Below are 19,514 nucleotides of genomic sequence, written 5' to 3'. Positions count from 1 at the left end.
AGTACTAAAAATAATTCAGACTGTATCATAACATTATTACTTTTGGGCAAGAAGGATGGGGGCAAATTCTACATTTGTAAGTTAAAATAGACAATGGCAAAGACAAAACAGTTCACAGGAAGGCCGACCATCACTACAGAGTAATCCTGCTCTTGTACCAACTGTTGATGGTCAGGCAGTTTATTCTCACTACTTGAAAATGGAACATGATGGCTGTGAAGATCAGCATCATGCAGGGAAGTCCAAGTCCACACTCTGTCCTGAATTCACTGCCACCACATGAGTCTTCTGGGTTAAGCCTTTTGAACACACGGTCACAGAGTAGGTCCCTGGAAATACTTCTATGTAGAGGTCCTTAGAGATGTTCTCAGCCTGGAAAGAAAATAGATAAGAGCGATAAGAGAGAAAGAGATCCTGTATCAGTAGGAGTTGCCACCAGCTATCTTTGGATGTCAGAGTAGCAGGCAATGAAGCACTGCAGGGGAAGATGGAGGGCTTACTTTCAAAGCTCCCCTGGGCCTATTGATAAGGCTGCCATTTAGGCTTCATTCTCTCGTGTATTTTTTGTTTGTTTGTTTGTTTGTTTTTTGGGGGGATCAAACCTGGCAGCGCTCAGGGGTTACTCCTGGCTCTACGCTCAGAAATCACTCCTGGCAGGCTCGGGGGACCATATGGGATGCAGGGATTTGAACCACTGTCCTGCATGTAAGGCAAACGCCTTACCTTCTTGCTATCTCTCTAGCCCCTCTCTCATGTATCTTTGCTAAGACTCTTCACACACATATGAAAACATTTTGCAAATGCTCAGGTGCTTTAGGAAAACATGAAAAGTCAGAATATTACTAGGAGTAAAATATCAGAAACAGATAGATAGGAGCTTGTAGTCATTGTTTGGAATATCAAAGGTACTCAGGAATATTGATGGTCAAATACTGGAATCATAAAAAAAATTTTTTTTAACTATGATTTTCTCATAAAACCTTTCTCCTAAAACTGAGAATGCTCCAAGTAGATTCCATGCTGTCCTGCAAATTATCTGTTGGCAAAAGCCCTTGCTCAGAGGACTTGTTCTATATATAAAACACAAAGAGCTAAAGATGTTGGATTTTATGTTTAGGGCTGAGCTGAGCATAAAGGCCAAGGCCTCACAGCTGCTGCTGCCATGTCACATCAGCAAGCTCCATAGACAAATTCTAGTTTTAAAAGAAATGTAAACCAGGGGCTGGTGAGGTGGCACTAGAGGTAAGGTGTCTGCGTTGCAAGCGCTAGCCAAGGAAGGACCGCGGGCAGTTGCCAGGGGCAATTTCTGAGCGCTTAGCCAGGAGTAAACCCTGAGCATCAAACAGTGTGGCCGAAAAAAAAAAAAAAAAGAAAAAAAAGAAATGTAAACTAAGCCATGAAAAATCATGGGCACACAGCATCAAAGCTGAAAACTGAGGCAATTTTGGGAGAGGTAGGCCAGGATTCCATCCTGCCAGTCTTGCCAGCTGCATACACCACCCATAATCACACCACCCATAATCACCATTGGGCCTGCCAGGAGCGATTTCTGAGCATAGAGCCAGGAGTAGCCCCTGAGCGATGCTGGGTGTGACCCCACCCCCCAAAAAAGAAGACACTAGAAGGTGGGATGTAGGGGGTTGGGACTGAGGGATTATGATACAAGGACCTGAAAATAACCCAAATATATAAACTATGATACTTTATAAAAATACAACTTTATATCTCAAGGGAGAAAATAATTTTTAAAAAAGAAGAAATACAGTATGTGGGAAGGATATTTATGATTCCAACACCATGAACATCATTATGAAAATTCAGCAAGTGTTGTAAGCATCAAAAGCATCAAAAGCCTAACAACTTATAGTTGAACTGGAAGCAAGATATTCTTAGTTCCAACAAACTTTAGAATATCCTAAATACTGACTAGTAACATACTGCCTACAAACAGTTAAGCAAGTTGTTACTGAAACATTCTGTAGTTTTTTTCTCTCAAAATTCCAGCCCTTCCAAGTGTCAAAGGGTCCCTCGGTTCATGAACTAAACAACATCCTAAAAATGAAAAGCTCACCACGATATGTTTTTATAGAGGAACACTGTGGAAAATTGGAACAAATTCCTTCAAATGTTTTGGAACCTGATCTTTCCCAATGTATATGTTTCAGAGTGATATCCGTGGGGTTCACTGTGTAAGCAGGAGGTCCAGCTCCTTCTACTGCATGAACAGATGGTGAAAATCCTGCAGGACTTTGTGCCAACCCAGATGAGCCGCAGGAACTGAGATGTGAATATTTAACATTCTTTCCAACCACAACTATGAGTTCAGGCAAAATGAGTAACCCTGGAGCTTCAAATGAAGAGAGGATTCCAAGCAGTTTTGTATCAAACCCAAATCCAAATAATGGTTGTTTCTTTTCAGCCTCCCTGATGGTGCTGGGGGCCAGCAGGGCAACACTTGAAGATGCCTGAGAAGCCATGCAGTGCTGAGGATTAAACTAGAGCTCTGGGCATGTCAGGCATGTGCTCCAGCTCTTTATCTCTCTAGTATTAAAATAAAGTATCTTATACTTTGCCACAGAATAAGAGCATTCCAATTGAAAATAAAAAAAAACCATATACCAAGTATACAGCCCTATGTAGTAATCAAGTCAAGTGGAACAAGTCAAGTGGCATGTGGAATTGCAAAGGTGAATTCCTATGCACTACAAGTTCTATACTCACGGGCTGGGATGCCTTGAGAGTAGACTCAGTTGGTTGATAGAGGTTTCCAAGGTCAGGGGATGTGTCTTTTTTCTGCAAATACAATTGGAACATAAATGAGTGATTAGTGCCCAAGTCTGACTTTTACATTATAAAAGTTTTGACTTCTGAACTTTACTATCTTATTAGGGACAGACAATTGTTCTCCATATTTCCCTTGCACCCTCCGTCATATACATAGTAAGGGTCTTAATAAATTCTGTAAAATATTTTTACTCAGCAATTTCCCATGATTACTTTTTTTTTTTTTTGGTTTTTGGGTCACACCTGGCAGTGCTCAGGGGTTATTCCTGGCTCCAGGCTCAGAAATTGCTCCTGGCAGGCACAGGGGACCATATGGGGCGCCGGGATTCGAACCGATGACCTCCTGCATGAAAGGCAAACGCCTTACCTCCATGCTATCTCTCCGGCCCTCCCATGATTACTTTTTATCCTTACCTAGGCTTTGAGTCAGATAGAAATGAGTGTGAATCAAACCTCTGCTATTTACTGAGGAAGAATTGACATTTTTTTGAGTCTTAAGTTTCCTAGGACTATTAGATCATATGAAAAGAGGGCAAATGTGACTGACACATTAAGGCTCGAGTGATAGTACAGCAATAGGGCATTTTCCTTGCTTATAGCCAACCCAGGTTTGATTTCTGGTATCCCATATAATTCCCAGAGCAATCCAGGAGTAATTCCTGAACCCAGAGCCAGCAGTAGCCCTGAGCACCACCAGATGTGGCCAAAAAAATACAAACAAACCAAAAAAGTAACTGGCATTTGGTGCCAAGGATGTGGTCATGTATGAGGTTGAGCACAGAAAGTGATTGAACCTTAGCAGTCTCTCAAACAGAATTCTCTAATGTGTTTCTCAGAAATAGAGGAACAAGTACTCGCTTCGGCAGCACATATACTAAAATTGGAACGATACAGAGAAGATTAGCATGGCCCCTGCGCAAGGATGACACGCAAATTCGTGAAGCGTTCCATATTTTTAAAACTTGGAAAAAAAAAAAGAAATAGAGGAACAAGAAGAGAACAGGTTGAAATGATAAAGTACATTTTCTTTCAAGGCACCACCTTCCATCTTATATGACATTATATATGGGGACTAGAAATGGAAAAGACAAGAATGGCTTCTGCCCACATGTAACATCCCTATAGGTTAGGTCAAGTCTATCTATAGAATCTGAAGTCAGAGTAAAAAAGGGAGGTCCTAATTTGGGATTTGATGTTGCCCTTCATATTCCAGGTCACAAAAATAGACTGGGCATCTGCATCCAGCTTTGTGCAGTTCTCTATGGTCTTCCTACTTTAGCTACAGGTCACAGAATTCAGGAATCCAACTTGTTGATTAGACTCTGGACTTAAGTTTGATATCTGTGAGTATAACTAATGGGGTTAAAACACACACACACACTCACACACATGCACGTATGCATGCACGCACACCATACCCCCACCAAAAGCAACACTGGGCCAAAGATATAGTACCACGGGAAGGCTGCTTGCATTGCACACTGCTGACTCTGATTCAGTCTCTGACATTGACATCCCATACAATTTCCCAAGCCCAAGAAGTGATTTCTGAGCACTGAGTCAGGAATAAACCCTGAACACAACTAGGTGTGGTTTCAAAATGAAATAAATACCACCTATCTCACTATTGTCCCAAAACAAAAGCAATAATAAAGGAATCCTGACCATCAGTACAACAGAATCGTTGGCTTCCTCAGAATGATAGGTAGTAAGAAATAGGTGGTTTTTATAATAGGTGGGCTAAAAATGTTGAGATGTCCTCCTATACTTAGTTAAAAAAAGTATTAGACATTACAGTTATCACTGTCTTAGAATATATGATACTGAAATATTTCTACTCTAGACATAGAAGACATTTTTTTCTTTCTTGGGGGAGGCACACTCTATGGTGCTCAGGGCTTACTCTTGGTTCTGAACTGAGATTACTCCTGGCAGAGTTCAGGGACTATATGAGATGCCGGGAATCAAGCTTAGGTAGGTTGCAAGGAAAGCAAAACTGTTATACTATGGCTCTAGCCCCAATACTTTTTCCTTAGACCTGTCCAAGAAGCTCATGTGGAATGCTATAAATTCTTGAGTCTAAGAGTTGATTCATTTCTGCTAAACACTATCATTCTGAGTCATAGACATCTAACAATAATGCTTCAACGGAAGTTCCATGATCAGGGCCTCCTTTTTTGAATGGCTGAGGAGAGAGGGTGGGGCAGACGAAGATACACACCTGATGACCATTCCCTCTGTCTGAACACAAGTGCATCTCTGACTTCTCTCTGTGGTAACGGTGGACATGGGTGGCACATCCTTCCTCTGGCATGGATGAGTAATATTTCTAGAGAAGTAATATGAAAGATGTCAAGCAACCAAATCATCTGATCAAATTTTCAAAAACAAAACTGTGACTTGGCTAAGAAGGCAGGCAAAGGAGGTAAATTAGCAGGCTTGAAGTCGAAATAAATCAGGGCCCATGTAGAGGGGCAACAGAGAAAGAAACTGCATTTGATATTCCTTTGCTGCCATCTGCTGCCTATATAGGGCAGGAATTCTGCAATGAAAGCTGGGTATGACCATCCTTTCTGCCAGGATAAAATTCTTCATATCCCAGTCCCAATATAAATTGCCCACTCATCTCATCTCATCTCATCTCCTCTCTTAACAAGTTCTGATAAACATAGTTTCATGTTCATTAAAGCTCAAGACAAGGACCAGCTGAGTGATTTCCCTGAGAGAAACAAGAAATATAAAGCAACATAAACCCAATAGCTATGCAGCCTTTCTACTTATGTGGAAGAAGAAAAGAAAAAGTCTCTGAGGCTGGATAGATAGCATAGCAGTAAGGCATTTGCCTTGCATGTGGCCGACCTGGGACAGACCCAGTTAGATTCCTGGCATCCCATGTGGTCCTGCAAACTTGCCAGGAGCAATTTCTGAGCACAGGGCAAGGAGTAACCCCTGAGCATCGCTGAGTGTGCCCCCAAATTGATCAATTAATAAATAAGTAAAAAGAATAAAGAAAGAAAAAGTCTCTGATTTAAGACAAATAAACCAAATGATCAGAAAGCTGTTATCTTTTTCTTCCTCCCCCTTAAAATTAACCTTAGACTTCCCCTTAATGAGGAATAATGATGAGGACATTACTGCCAGATTATTTTGGACATAATATGCACAGGTCTAATGCATGTGGCCAGAAGGATGAGAAGCTGGGAAAAGCATTTCAGGATATGGATCTAATGATGTTTTGGGGACTGCTTCAGAAGTGTGAAGTCAAATCCAGAAAATTGTTCTTAAAGTGTTCTCTAGAAAACTTATTCTGAGGTTCTATTCCATAATAGGGACTTCAACTAAAGTATAAACTAAAAACCAAATAAAGAACATCAACTTGTTCAACTGCAATCCAAAGATAAATATTAGTCCTTTTACTGAACCACAAACCAATGTTTGGTCTTTACGGTAGAGCAGAAATTAGTTTCCTAAAACCATCGAACAGAATAAAAACACAAAATTATTCTCTGAATTATTCTTATGCAATCCTGTTTTAGTACCACAAAACCATGACCCTCTGGGTGTGATCCAAAACAAGCAACAACCACCACCAGTGTAGTTTTGGATTTCAGAAGAGGGTCTTCAGGACATTTGTCAGTAAATGACACCAAATATGTTACTAAAGTTCTTCATACTACTGTGATCTATGAAGTTGTTATAACTTCCAGTTATAACATTTATATATATAAATATCCATCTTACAGTAGAAACCGAAAGAAGATATAAAATTTTGGAAAGATCTTTAGAGATATTCATTTTATGATGAAGACAAGATTGAGAGATGGTATTAGTCAATAAAAGGCAGAAATTTGGATTTGGTTCCTTCTCCCCTTCCTCCAATGTGGGCACAGCATCCGCTCTAGATAAACACCTTGGTCAGCAACAGACATGGGTCCACGGGGACATATTTTAAAACTATGTGACCAGGAATTTGATACAGAGGTTAATTAAAATTTAATATAGGGCTTTAGTTTTATTTTTTTATTTATTTATTTTGGATTTTTTGGCCAAGCCAGTGGCATTCAAGAGTTACTCCTGGCTCTGTGCCCAGAAACCACTCCTGGCAGGCTTGGGACCATATGGGATGCCAGGAATCGAACCTGGGTCTGCCCTGGCCCTGGGTGGGCTATGTGCAAGGCAAATGCCCTACTGCTGTGCTGTGCTATAGTTCCAGTCCCCAGGGCTTTAATTTCAATTTATTTTGACAACAGAGGTTCAGATCCAGTTTACAATAATCTTTTTTGTTTTTTTTTGGGGGGGGGGCAACTTTAGTTCAGTTCAAAACTCAGAAAATAAATATCTAGATTTAATTATTTTGGAATACAGTAAATAGGATTCCCTCAACACTAGGCTCTGAAAACAATAATGAGTATAAATTTTTTCGGTTCATTGCTGTATCCTCAATACCTTTGATTTAGGCATTAATAAAGAGCTAATCAATAAATTCTGAATTGGATTTATAACCTGGTTTAAATCCTTGAGTGATTATAATCGAGCCAGGATAAATAAGTAGTCTTCAAATTCGTAAAGTCCAGAAAGATCCACTCTTGATCCATCAGCAGGCAAATCAAAGCTATGGTTCTGGTTTACATCAACTTACCCCACACTGATTCGAAGTATAGTCCATGAACTCAGCCATTGTTCTGAAGGAAGCACTGAGGGTTGGGTGTCTTTCTTCTCTCTATTTGAATAAACGGCAAGTCATGAGTATTCCCTATAGGAAGTAATAACTTCCTTTTTACATTTTTACAACACGGCCTCTACAATTGTTTGTTGTTGTTAATTTGTTTTTGTTTGTTTTCAGTAAGTAGGCTGGCTCTTCCTAAGAATTACAATGCTCAAAGGAAAAACACAAGCGTGCAATTTATCCAGGACAAGATGAATTTTGGGAGAAGGGTAGCACGCAACACTTTTTTGTGTGTGTTTTTTTGGGTCACACCCAGCGGTGTTCAGGGGTTACTCCTGGCCCTGAGTTCATAAGTCGCTTCTGGCAGGCTTGGGGACTATATGGGATGCCGGGATTAGAAATGGGGTCCGTCCTGTGTTGGCAGAATGCAAGGTAAACGCCTTACCGCTGTACCACTCCGGCCCCAGCATGTAACACTTGAAAAAAAAGGAAATCAACTAACCAATCAGAACTGGGCACTAGAGGTATCTAAAAATTATAAATACCCTAATTAAAATAAAATATAAATCTATTTATTATTTATATATTATAAATCTTATAAATATCATAAATTATATATTCATGATATATTTTATATCATGAACATGTAACTTATATATATTATAACATATATAAATCATTACATCATTAATTATTAATCAATAATATATTATAAATAATATAGAATCAAAATATAAAATAAAATTATAAATATCCTAATTAAAATAAAATATAATCAAAACATAAAATACTATAAATGATATTTATCATTATTTTATAACGAAAGCAATGTATTATAAATAATAACAAATATAAAATAATACAATGATAAGTACCCTAATTAAAACATCCTAAGGCGTGTGCCCAGTTTCGGGGGCCGGCCTCCCCAGAGGCCCCGAGAGCCGCGCCCCGGGCCCACCCAGCCGGCCTCCTCCGAGCCAATGAAGCGAAGCGGCGGGTCCCTAGCACCAGCCTCACCTCTGCGGGGAGAGCGCGCGGGGAGGCCGCCAGAGGGCGCCGTTCCCGGAAGAGCCGCTCCCGCGGAGCGAGCCCCGAGCTGCCGGCGGGCAGCTCCCGCGAGTGCCAGTTGACGGCGCGTCGCTGGGCCCGCGCCAGCACCTCCCGGCCCAGCCTCGCCGAGCGCTGCAGGACGCGTCGGTCCACCCCGTTCAGACAGGCCGCCGCCAAGCAGTTCTCCATGGCTCCCTGCGGAGCACAGACACACACGCACGTCGGGGCGGGTCCAGCAGCAACAGTTCCGGGCGGGGACCCGGGCCTCCACTTCCCTCCTCCTCCTTAAAGTGCTCTCCCACGGAAGCCGGCCACACGCCGACCCTCGCTTCCATTTTCGACCCCTCCCAGCCTCCCCCTACGTTGATGGGAAACCCTCGCCTCACCCGGCAACTACTTAAGGCGCATGCGCTTTGAGCGTGCCCGGAAAAGATGGGCGGAGCCGAGGGCGGGACTCCGGGCCGGCGCAGCCAGCCAATGGCGGGAGGCTGCGGGCAAGAGGCGGGGCGATCGTAACATGACACGCCCCCTAGTCCAAGGCCACGCCCCCGTCAAGCGCTGATCTCTGCCTGAGCAACAGCCCGCGCAGGAAACGGGGCGGGGCTTGGCGGCAGATGGGGCGGAGTCATCTTACCCCGGCGGTCGGAAAAGCCTCTGCCTCGGCCGGGTGGGCGTGGTTTACTCCGCCTGGTGGTGTCTCTATCACTCCAGTGTCCTACACTCAAAAATTGTGAGGGTCGGGGCCGGGTAGGTGGCGCTGGAGGTAAGGTGTCTGCCTTGCAAGCGCTAGCCGAGGAAGGACCGCGGTTCGATCCCCCGGCGTCCCATATGGTTCCCCCAAGCCAGGGGCGATTTCTGAGCACATAGCCAGGAGTAACCCTTGAGCGTCAAACGGGTGTGGCCCAAAAACAAAAACAAAAACAAAAAAAATTGTGAGGGTCAGGGCCCGGAGAGATAGCACAGCGGTGTTTGCCTTGCAAGCAGCCCATCCAGGACCAAAGGTGGTTGGTTCGAATCCCGGTGTCCCATATGGTCCCCCGTGCCTGCCAGGAGCTATTTCTGAGCAGACAGCCAGGAGTAACCCCTGAGCACCACCGGGTGTGGCCCAAAAACCAAAAAAAAAAATAATAAAATAAAATAAAATAAAAAATTGTGAGGGTCAGATAAAGGCCGCCAGGCGTCTCTCTCTGGTGGTTTATGCTTTGATATATCACTACTTTAAACACTTTTCTTGCTTGAAGAGAGTTAAGTTCACCTCTTCAGAGCTGCTGTCTAGGTGCAGGAGGAGGAAGATGGCAGTGGCAGATGGGCATTTGTGGCACCCAGAGCCTGACAGGAACCCTGTCTTTAGCAGGGCTAACTCATTTCCTTCATGGTAGTTTCCTCACCCCGCTGGTGGCGAGCACTCTCATCCTGATGGCTTTTAACCCACCTTTCTAGAATGGTTGCTTGCACCTCAGTTGGCATGAGGAACTAAACCAGGTTTACCTTATTGTCCACTCCACTCCCTGGGTTGGTTCATGTAGCCAGGCCTCAGGCTGGACTACCCTGTGTGAGGTCAAGTGTTGATACTCAAGGGAAACTCTAGTGTCCTCCACAGGAGACCCGTTTAGCCATCAGAGATGTGTGAGGGACCATGGTGTCGCCTTTCCTACTTTCTCTCAGAAGTGAGTGGAAATCTGCATACCTATGGCAACATCGCCATTGTTGCAGTGTTCTAAGACTATCCATTCAACGTGTCAATTAAGTGTAAATCTAGAACATAGTTATATGTACACAATTCCAAGTATCCTTGAGAAGTGGATTGGCATTTCCAAATCTTCCAAATTTCGTATGGAGTGATTCTGTGCAAACATAATATTTAACATAATTTCCAGCATATAAGACGACCCCCTACTTTTCCTGTTAAATATTCGTCATATAAGACTACCTCTTTTTTAATGCACACCAAATGGAAATTAAAAAACATAAGAGAAAAAGAGTAGAACCCTCAAATGTTAACAGTATATGTTTAATAAAGCTGGACTTTGGAATGCCAACAATCATTTTACATTTGTCACTTGTAGTGAGTGACTGTGATTTTTCAATTGTGATTTACATTGAGAGCAGGGAGAGGGGGCTCCTCGAAGAGCAGCTGGCTGGGGTACAGTGATTAATAGGACATCTAGAGGGAGACAGTGTCCTATCAAAGCCGAACAGTGACTGAGCACTAGAAAGCTGCATACCAGCGATGACACCTGGTGGCTGGATGGGACGCAGCACTCGGTAACTCAGCTCTTCTGTGTGCCTTGAAAGATGAATTAGGACAAGCAGAGATCTGAGTAATGATGCCTGGCAGTTGGATGGGATGCAGCGGTAAGAATGGGACAAATCGGGCCCGGAGAGATAGCACAGCGGCATTTGCCTTGCAAGCAGCCGATCCAGGACCAAAGGTGGTTGTTTCGAATCCCGGCATCCCATATGGTCCCCCGTGCCTGCCAGGAGCTATTTCTGAGCAGACAGCCAGGAGTAACATCTGAGCACTGCCGGGTGTGGCCCAAAAACCAAAATAAATAAATAAATAAATAAATAAATAAATAAATAAATAAATAAATAAAAAAGAATGGGACAAATCACTCATCCCTAAAACTTGAGTAAGTTGCAGCATGCTGTATACCGTCGTATAAGACGACCCTCAACATTTAAGAAGTTTTTCATGGATTAAAAAGTCATTTTATACACCAGAAAATATGGTAATTGGCTTTTAGCTTTTCTTGTCTCTATATACAGGGATATCAATCTTACTAGATTCCGTTTTTTTAAATGTCAGGAGCCACAGATCTATATGTGTGTGTATGTGTACATATATCAGTATATGTATATACATATGTGTTTATTTAATCACTGGTCTACAAAGTTCCTCATAATATAGTTATTTCTGGCATTTAATGTTCTGGCACCAATTCCATCACCAGTGAAACATTCCCTCCACCATTGTCCCCAGTTTCTCGACCTTTCACAAGCCTTTCTGTTGGCAGGTATAACTAGTAAGTAAACTAGTTACTAATTAGTAAACTAGTTAGTTTACTTAAAATTGTTTGTTAAAACTAGGGGCCGGCGAGGTGGCGCTAGAGGTAAGGTGTCTGCCTTGTAAGCTAACCAAGGAAGGACCACAGTTCGATCCACCAGCGTCCCATATGGTCCCCCCAAGCCAGGGGCAATTTCTGAGCGCTTCACTAGGAGTAACCCCTGAGCATCAAAGGGGTGTGGCCTGAAAAACAAAAAACAAAAACAAAGTATTTGTTAAAACTAAACAGTAATAACATTTAAAAAATTTAAAGCTCTATTAAAAGAAAATTTATAAAAATGTCATTCTAGCAATGGAGTCATTATATAATTGTCTGAAAATTTACTTAGCTGTTTGTTGCTGGGTGAGCATTGTTTCGGTTTTGTTTTTTGATCTCAGATGGTTTCTATGATAATTTCACATTTTATTTGGTGCATTCCTACTGGGATGTCAATACTGAAAAATAAGGAAGTGTCATGCAGCTGAATATGCAGTCAGATTCAGGAGTCCAGGACTTCTAGGATGTGGAACTGGGCCGATGAGCTCACATGATGGCAGCTGTGGGTCATAGGCGAGCTTACTGGGGCTTCTCAAAATATGATGGTGGAGGAGGAGAAAATGAGAGAGAGAAGAGTATGCAGCCAACTCTGAGTCTAAAAAGCCCTTTGAGATCTCAGTCCCCAAGTTAGCATACCTGGAGTTTGGGGCAGTTAGGTGTCTCTAGAGATTAGTGGGGAAGTGATGTATTGGGCCATTGGTGTAGGATGTGTGTGCAGTTGCCAAGGCTTCAGAAGAGGAAGGGAGACTTGCCCTGTCCCCCTCTTGAAGGGTGCCAGTGACAAAAACAATGAGACTGGTAAATCCATTAGTTCGATGCTTGCCTTCTGTTTCGAGTGTTGGTTGAGTATGGCATTGGCAGATGGTCAGACATAGCAGCAGCATGGACCATAGGCCTGTTTACGGTGATTTTCTGAGAGCTAGAGACAGCTCAATTTCCCAGAGGTCTGTTTATTGTCTTTGGTCTTAGATAGTCACAGAGGACTCTGGAAATGGAGCTGGGAAGTTGAAGGGAGGCATCAGGTTGGACTGGAATGACCTACTCCTTGGCCTTAGAGTCTTCTATTCTAGTGTTCTCCACTGTTTAGCTTTGTTTCCTTCAGTCCTGTATGCATCCAGTGCACTGGCTCCTCCTTCAGTCTCACAGTGAAATGCAATGGACAGTTCATGTGTACTCAGGAACAGGATTAAATCGACCAAATGAGTGATTCCATTCCGGGGCATAAGTGAACCTAATTTCCCCCAAAGACCTCTGAGAACTGTACTTCAGAGAAAACTGAATTTCCACAAGCCTTTGCATCAATCTGCAAGACTCTTGGAGCAAGTATAGTTGATTTTGACTTCTTCGTTTTTCTGTCTTGACACTTGGTGATGAATAAATGAACAAGAATGCCTTTTTTTGTGGGGGAGGGCACTTCCAGCGATGCTCCTTACTCTGTACCCAGAAATTACTCTTGTCAGTTTGGGGGACCTTACAAAATCCTGGGGATCGAATCCGGGTTGGCAGCGTGCAAGGCAAACACCCTCCTGTTTTGCCCAAAAATGCATTTTTTATCAAAGAAAACTAAGTAGTTCACTGTGAAACTCTCATTGGACCTGATCAAAATAAATAATAGCGACATGGGGCCAAAACAATGGTACAGCAGCTAGGGTGTTTGACTTGCAGCAAGCAATCCAGATTCAATTCCTTGGTGTCTCACTTCTTTTCATATTCAGTGGCTCCTGAGTTTGTTCCAACAAGATGATCAGTTATGACTTTGGTACAGTAAGACCTTTCTGCTTCCTCTGATCCTGAGTAAGATGTCCAGGCTCCTTTTATCTCACAATGAGCTTCAGTGAACAGTAAACGTGACTCAGGCTAAAACCAGCCAAGACCAGCTCTTTTGTTTCCTGAGTTTAAGATGCCTAAAGTATTTTGTCTGTCATAAGGGACTAAGAATAGCTGCTTATTGTGTGATATGATTTGCTGCTGTAGGACAGAAGCCGCCTACAGCAAATGGCTGTGGGGAATCATAGTTTGCTCTTCTGAGAGCTGTGAACACTAGAGAGTACCAGACTGGGGCTGGAGCTACAGTACAGTGAATACATTTGCCTTGTATACAGGCACAGCCAGATTGGATCCCAGAATCCCATCTCATCTCCTGAGAATGGAAAGGGGGAAGGAAGGAAGGGAGGGAGAGAGGAAGGGAGGGAGGGAGGGAGGGAGATAAGGAATTGTCTAGCAGTGATGGCTAACCTTTTTGAGCCCAAGTGCCCAAACTGCAGCACAAAACCAAAGAATTTCCTCAAAGTGCCAGTACGTCAATTAAACCTTAATAACAAGATTTTAGTATCTAAAAACTCTATGAATTTTATAAATTTATTAATTGCGGACCTTCCCACGTGCCAGCTGCAAGGCCTTCATGTGCCACAGCTGGCATGCATGCCATAGGTTCGCCATCGCTCGAAGATATGGGGGAACTGGAGGTAAGAATGATAGAACAGGGGCCGGGCGGTGGCACTAGAGGTAAGGTGCCTGCCTTGCCTGCGCTAGCCTTGGATGGACCGCGGTTCGATCCCCCGGTGTCCCATATGGTCCCCCTAGCCAGGAGCGACTTCTGAGCGCATAGCCAGGAGTAACCCCTGAGCGTCACTGGGTGTGGCCCAAAAACCAAAAACCAAAAACCAAAAAAAAAAAAAAATGATAGAACAGTAGATAAGGTGCTTGCCTTGTATGGGGCTGACCAGGGTTTGATCCCTTGCAGCCAGAGCACAACAAAGTGTAGCCCCAAAACTAAAAACCAAACAAACAAAACCAACCCAAATCAAACATAAACCCTGTATTACTGGATAAAAGTACTTAGACCTTGGAACCGGAGAGATAGCACAGTGGTAGGACATTTGCCTTGCAAGCAGCTGATCCAGGACCAAAGGTGGTTTGAATCCCAGCATCCCACATGGTCCCCCGTACCTGCCAGGAGCAATTTCTGAGCACAGAGCCAGGAGTAACTCCTAAGCACCACCAGGTGTGGGCCCAAAACAAAACAAACAAACAAACAAAAAGTAATTAGACGTTATGTTGTTTATTATAAAACTGATACCATAAGTATTATGAGATGAAAAAAATATAATTTAGTTGATGGAATCAAGAAAGGCTTTGTTGGGGCTGGGAGATAGTACAGTTGTTAAGGTACATTTCTTCAATCTGATCACAGTACAACATGGTCTCCAGAGCACTACCATGTGTACTCCTGCCTGCCCCCAGAGCATCACCAGGTGAGGCCACAGCAACATTAAGGTGGCTTGGCAATCTCCAGTACCTTAGGGCCCAAGCAATACTGTTCTTAAGTCCTAACATAGACCCACAGTACTAGGAGTACCTCAGGCTCCCTAATCAGGTCTTTAAAAGGATGACCCAGGGATTTATGACCCAAAGACACAGTTAAGACTTATTTGTTTTTATGAGTGTGGTTGGGAGTGACAGAATGAATTCATTTATTTTGAAGTTTTAGATGTGTCCCTGACCATGGACAAAATGCTCAATCATTCTATATCTAGATTTTGTCATCTGTAAAGTAAGGTTGTATGAACTAAATAAGTTAATAAAAGGAAAGTACTTTAACTAGTATTTGGCACATAGTACATGTTCAACAAATATAGAAGGCATTATCTTCATTGAACTAAATCAAACTTAATTGGAAATTTACAGGAACTGTTGGTTCTTTCCCCAGGATTCTATTACTACCCCTTTCCTATTCTGTTCCAGTTGAAATCTTCAGCTATTCTCAGGTTTAGTCTTTGTATTCATGACTTTGAAAAATATAGGGTGGGAGATAATATAACTGATACCACCTTGCAATCAGCAGATCCAAGTTCAATCTCCATCACCCATATGGTTCACCAAATCCCATCATAAGTGATCCCTTAGTGCAGAGCCAGGAATAAGCCACAGCACAGATTGGTGTGGCCCTAAAGCAAAAAACAAGTTTATATATATTTTATCCCTATATGATTTAAGTGGTATGTAATTATGATTCATTCTCTCAACAGTGCTAAAAGGTGAAAATTTCCTTTTTGGTATTTTTGAGAATAATTTTTTGTGTGTAATAAATAGGACCCTGTGTTCAATAGACTACTGATTTATTATTATTATTATTATTATTATTATTATTATTATGGTGCTGAGGAGTTATGGCCTTCACCCAATTGAGCCCCAAAGCCTTCAGGGTCACCTAGTACCAGAAATCAAACCCAGGGCTTCATACATGCCAAGCTCATGCACTGCCAATTCTGGCACATTTCTAGCCCAGATTTTAATTTTAATACATCCCTACTTAAGACCTGGATGACTTTCTTCTCAGCTCATCTTGCACTCATAACAGCAGGGAAAACAAGTCTCTGAACAGAGACATTCTTTTATGTTCAAGGCCAGCTTTCAGAAATCCCCTTATTTCCCAGCTACTTTCTCCCACAGAGCACCACCAATGCAGAACCAAGAAGTGTCCCTGAACACTGCTAGGTGAGGGCTTTTTCCCCAGAAGCTGAAGTGAATTAAATATTTGCATTTATATTTTTATTTATAACTTTATCAACATGTAAATATTTAAAATAGTTTCAAATATTGTAAACTACAGATTGAGAGAGTCTTTTATTTCTGTTCTCTTTTTGGTTATATTTTGACCACACTCAGAAGAGCTCAGGGCTTACTCCTGACCCTCTGCTCAGTGATCAGTCCAGGTGGTGCTTGAGAGAACATATGTGGTTCCAAGAATCAAACAAATATTAGTTGTGTTATCAAGGACAAAACACCTTATCCCATAATGATGGAATATGACCTACTACCAGGTCCTGTGGTTTTATTTTTTAATTTTTTTCAGTGGTGGTATGGTATGTACTCACTTTGTATATAAATACCACACAATTAAATACCATTGAAACTATATTGCCTATGCTAAAATTTAAATATTTTATTTTTTAAAAATAATATATTTATTTAAGCACCATGATTACAAACATATTTGTAGTTGATTTTCAGTTATAAAAACAGAACACCCCCCCATTCACCAGTGCAACCCTCCCACCACCAATGTCCCCCATCTTGCTCCTTCCCTACCCCCTGCCTATATTTGAGAAAGGCATTCTATTTCTTTCACTCACTATCATTGTCATAATAGTTGTTATTGTAGTTATTTCTCTAACTGAACTCACCACTCTTTGTGGTAAGCTTCATATTGTGGGACAGTCCTTCCAGCCCTTATCTCTATTGTCTCTGGCTATTATTACAATGCTGTCTCTTATTTTTCTTAAATCCCACAGATGAATGAGACAATTCTGGGTCTATCTCTCTCCCTCTGACTTATTTCACTCAGCATAATAATTTTCATGTCCATAATGTATAGGAGAATTTCATGACTTCATTTTTCCTGATGTCTGCTAAGTATTCCGTTGTGTATATGTACAACAGTTTCTTTAGCCATTCATCTGTTGAAGGGCATCTTGGTTGTTTCCAGATTCTGACTATTGTAAATAGCGCAGCAATGAATATAGGTGTGCAGCAGGCATCTTTGTATTGCATTTTTGTGTTCCTATGGTATATCCCAAGGAGTGGTATAGCTGGATCATATGGGAGTTCAATGTTCAGTTTTTTGAGGAATCGCCTATTGTTTTTTGATGTTTTTTGATAAAGGCTGGACTAGATGGCATTCCTACCAGTAGTGAATGAGAATTCTTTTCTCTCCACAACTTCACCAGCACTGACTGTTCTTATTCTTTGTGATGTGTGCCAGTCTCTGTGGCATGAGATGGTACCCCTTTGTTGTTTTGATTGCATCTCCCTGATGATTAGTACTGTGGAGCATTTTTTCATGTGCCTTTAGTATTTGTATTTCTTCTTTGAGGAAGAGTTTGTTCATTTCTTCTCCCCATTTTTTGATGGAGTTAGATGATTTTTTCTTTTTTTTTTCTTTTTTTTTTAGATGATTTTTTCTTGTTAAGTTCTGTCAGTACCTTGTATATCTTAGATATTAGCCCCTTATATTCTTCTTCATGGAAAAATAAGACATCCCCTGAAAATAATACCTAGTGCATCTTGGGGAGCAAACATTAATATAAGACATTGTCTTATTTTTGGGGAAATGTTGAATTAAATAAATAACGATGGGGCTGGATGGCGATGGATGGAGGCCTTTGTGCTTAGGCCCCAGCCACGTGGCTTCATCCCCCATCCAGCTGGCGGGTTCCAGGCCCAGGTGATCGGCGTAATCAAGACTCACTTACAGGCAGGCTTCAGGAAGCATTAACTTTATTCATGCCCTATTCACCACATGTGTGTGGCCTATCTCATAACCTTTTAAGAACTAGTTATTTTTGGCCCTGCATCTAAACTCCTTTCAGCCATCTTCCTCAGAGCGCCCAGCAGCGCAGAAAGGGCCAAGAGCCAAAGGGCCAAAAAGCCAAAAGGGCCGAATTCCCTTGGTTCAAGCCTTATCTACCTTTTCCCAGACCCCTCCCAGGAATGGGAGGGGCTCGCAGGTAAAGTTACACCTACTATCCGGTTTCCAAGACCCCTCCCCGAAATGGGTGGGTCTAGGGTCTTAAATAGGTACACCCACATTTCCTCCTTTTCTTAATATTTTTATGCACCAACGTAATAGAGTGAAAATTAATATACCAGCCCTTTTCAAAAACATATTTTTGCAAAATATACTTTACACCTGTAACCTAAAACTCTATTAATGCTTTTTTACCAAGCACTATTTCGGAACTTTCATGTTCCTATACTTTTAAACTATATTGGGGGAACTTCATGTTCCTATACCTATTCTATACACAAGTACTGCAGCATACATGCATAACATACATTTTAAAAACAGGCTAAGTACATTGAAATACACAGTAAAACATTTTGCAATAGAAAATATTAACTATGAAAGACAACAAAACACATTTAAATCATAAAGAAAATGACTAAGACAAAGATGCAGGTGGTTAGAAATTAGATGTTTAAATGAGCTAAACAGAACTACTTCCCTTTTATTTTTATTTATTTTTTTTTTTTATTTTTTTTTTTTTTTGGTTTTTGGGCCACACCCTGTGACGCTCAGGGGTTACTCCTGGCTATGCGCTCAGAAGTTGCTCCTGGCTTCTTGGGGGACCATATGGGACGCCGGGGGATCGAACCGCGGTCCGTCCTAGGCTAGCGCAGGCAAGGTAGGCACCTTACCTCCAGCGCCACCGCCCAGCCCCTTATTTTTATTTTTTAACCACTAACTAACTAAAAGTTATTCCATCACCAACTATGAGTGAAATATATGACTATTTGCTTAGTCCCTACACCTAAAATCATAGTTTAAATGATTAATTTGTTTCACGATGATCTCACCACGTTGATTTCACCATGTGGCTTTTGTAAATTTTTAGAGTTTAGATGCTGGTTTGTTCCACGCTGATTTCACCACGTGGCTTTTGTAAACTTTTAAAGTTCAGATGTTGGTTTGTTCCACGCTGATCTTACCACGTGGCTTCCTTCCGTAGTTCCAGGCTCCGCTGCCGGTTTGTTGGAGGGTGGATTCCAAGTTTTTCGCTTTTCCGGGCCAAGCTGAGCCCAGCCCAGCCCAGCCCAGCCCAGCCGAGTCGAGCCGCTTGGAGCTTTTTGCCGCTTTTTTCCTCCGGGCGCACTTTGGATGTTCAGAGTTTCAAGTGATTTAAACTAAAAGTTCAGTTCGAAATTTTCAAAGTCGAAATTCAAATTCAAGCCGCAGGTTATTTTCAGAAAATCAGTCCATTTTTAATAGTCTTTTTTTCCTCCTTTTCCAATTTAGACTTTTAATAAGTATTTGAAGAGGCCCAGGTTTTTGTTTCTTGTAACAAAGTTTCAGTTCTGGGCCTGGGCCTGGGCTGGAGGTGATGCAAGCTTTCACCTCTCTTGTTTCA

At 42.0% G+C, this 19,514-nt stretch overlaps 1 protein-coding gene and 1 non-coding gene across 2 annotated transcripts; one reads left to right on the top strand and one right to left on the bottom strand.

Annotated features, from left to right (window-relative positions):
- Positions 1–202: 202 nt before the first annotated feature.
- Positions 203–8,874, bottom strand: AKIP1 (A-kinase interacting protein 1). The gene is made up of 5 exons (XM_049781088.1): positions 8,468–8,874; positions 7,424–7,504; positions 4,994–5,113; positions 2,722–2,793; positions 203–372 (listed from the first exon to the last, which is right to left on the bottom strand). The coding sequence occupies exons 1-5, from the start codon at positions 8,687–8,689 to the stop codon at positions 229–231; spliced, it is 639 nt and encodes a 212-aa protein (XP_049637045.1). The 5' UTR covers positions 8,690–8,874; the 3' UTR covers positions 203–228.
- Positions 3,635–3,741, top strand: LOC126019628 (U6 spliceosomal RNA). The gene has a single exon (XR_007499261.1). It is a non-coding gene; the product is annotated as a U6 spliceosomal RNA (small nuclear RNA).
- Positions 8,875–19,514: the final 10,640 nt, after the last annotated feature.

The sequence above is a fragment of the Suncus etruscus genome, chromosome 9 (genome assembly GCF_024139225.1).
Source record: "Suncus etruscus isolate mSunEtr1 chromosome 9, mSunEtr1.pri.cur, whole genome shotgun sequence".
Classification (NCBI taxonomy): domain Eukaryota; kingdom Metazoa; phylum Chordata; class Mammalia; order Eulipotyphla; family Soricidae; genus Suncus; species Suncus etruscus.
The sequence above is the reverse complement of the archived record's forward strand: the minus strand, read 5'-3'. Positions and strand labels throughout refer to the sequence as shown.

What these genes read in the sequence shown, in the direction of transcription:
- AKIP1 (XM_049781088.1), bottom strand. Translation starts at nt 8,689, where the DNA reads ATGGAGAACTGCTTGGCGGCGGCCTGTCTGAACGGGGTGGACCGACGC. An exon ending in ATACTTCGAATCAGTGTGGG is followed by an intron (nt 5,114 to 7,423) that starts GTAAGTTGATGT and finishes TTACTTCTCTAG; the next exon opens with AAATATTACTCATCCATGCC. An exon ending in GTCATCAGGTGTGTATCTTC is followed by an intron (nt 2,794 to 4,993) that starts GTCTGCCCCACC and finishes TTGTATTTGCAG; the next exon opens with AAAAAAGACACATCCCCTGA.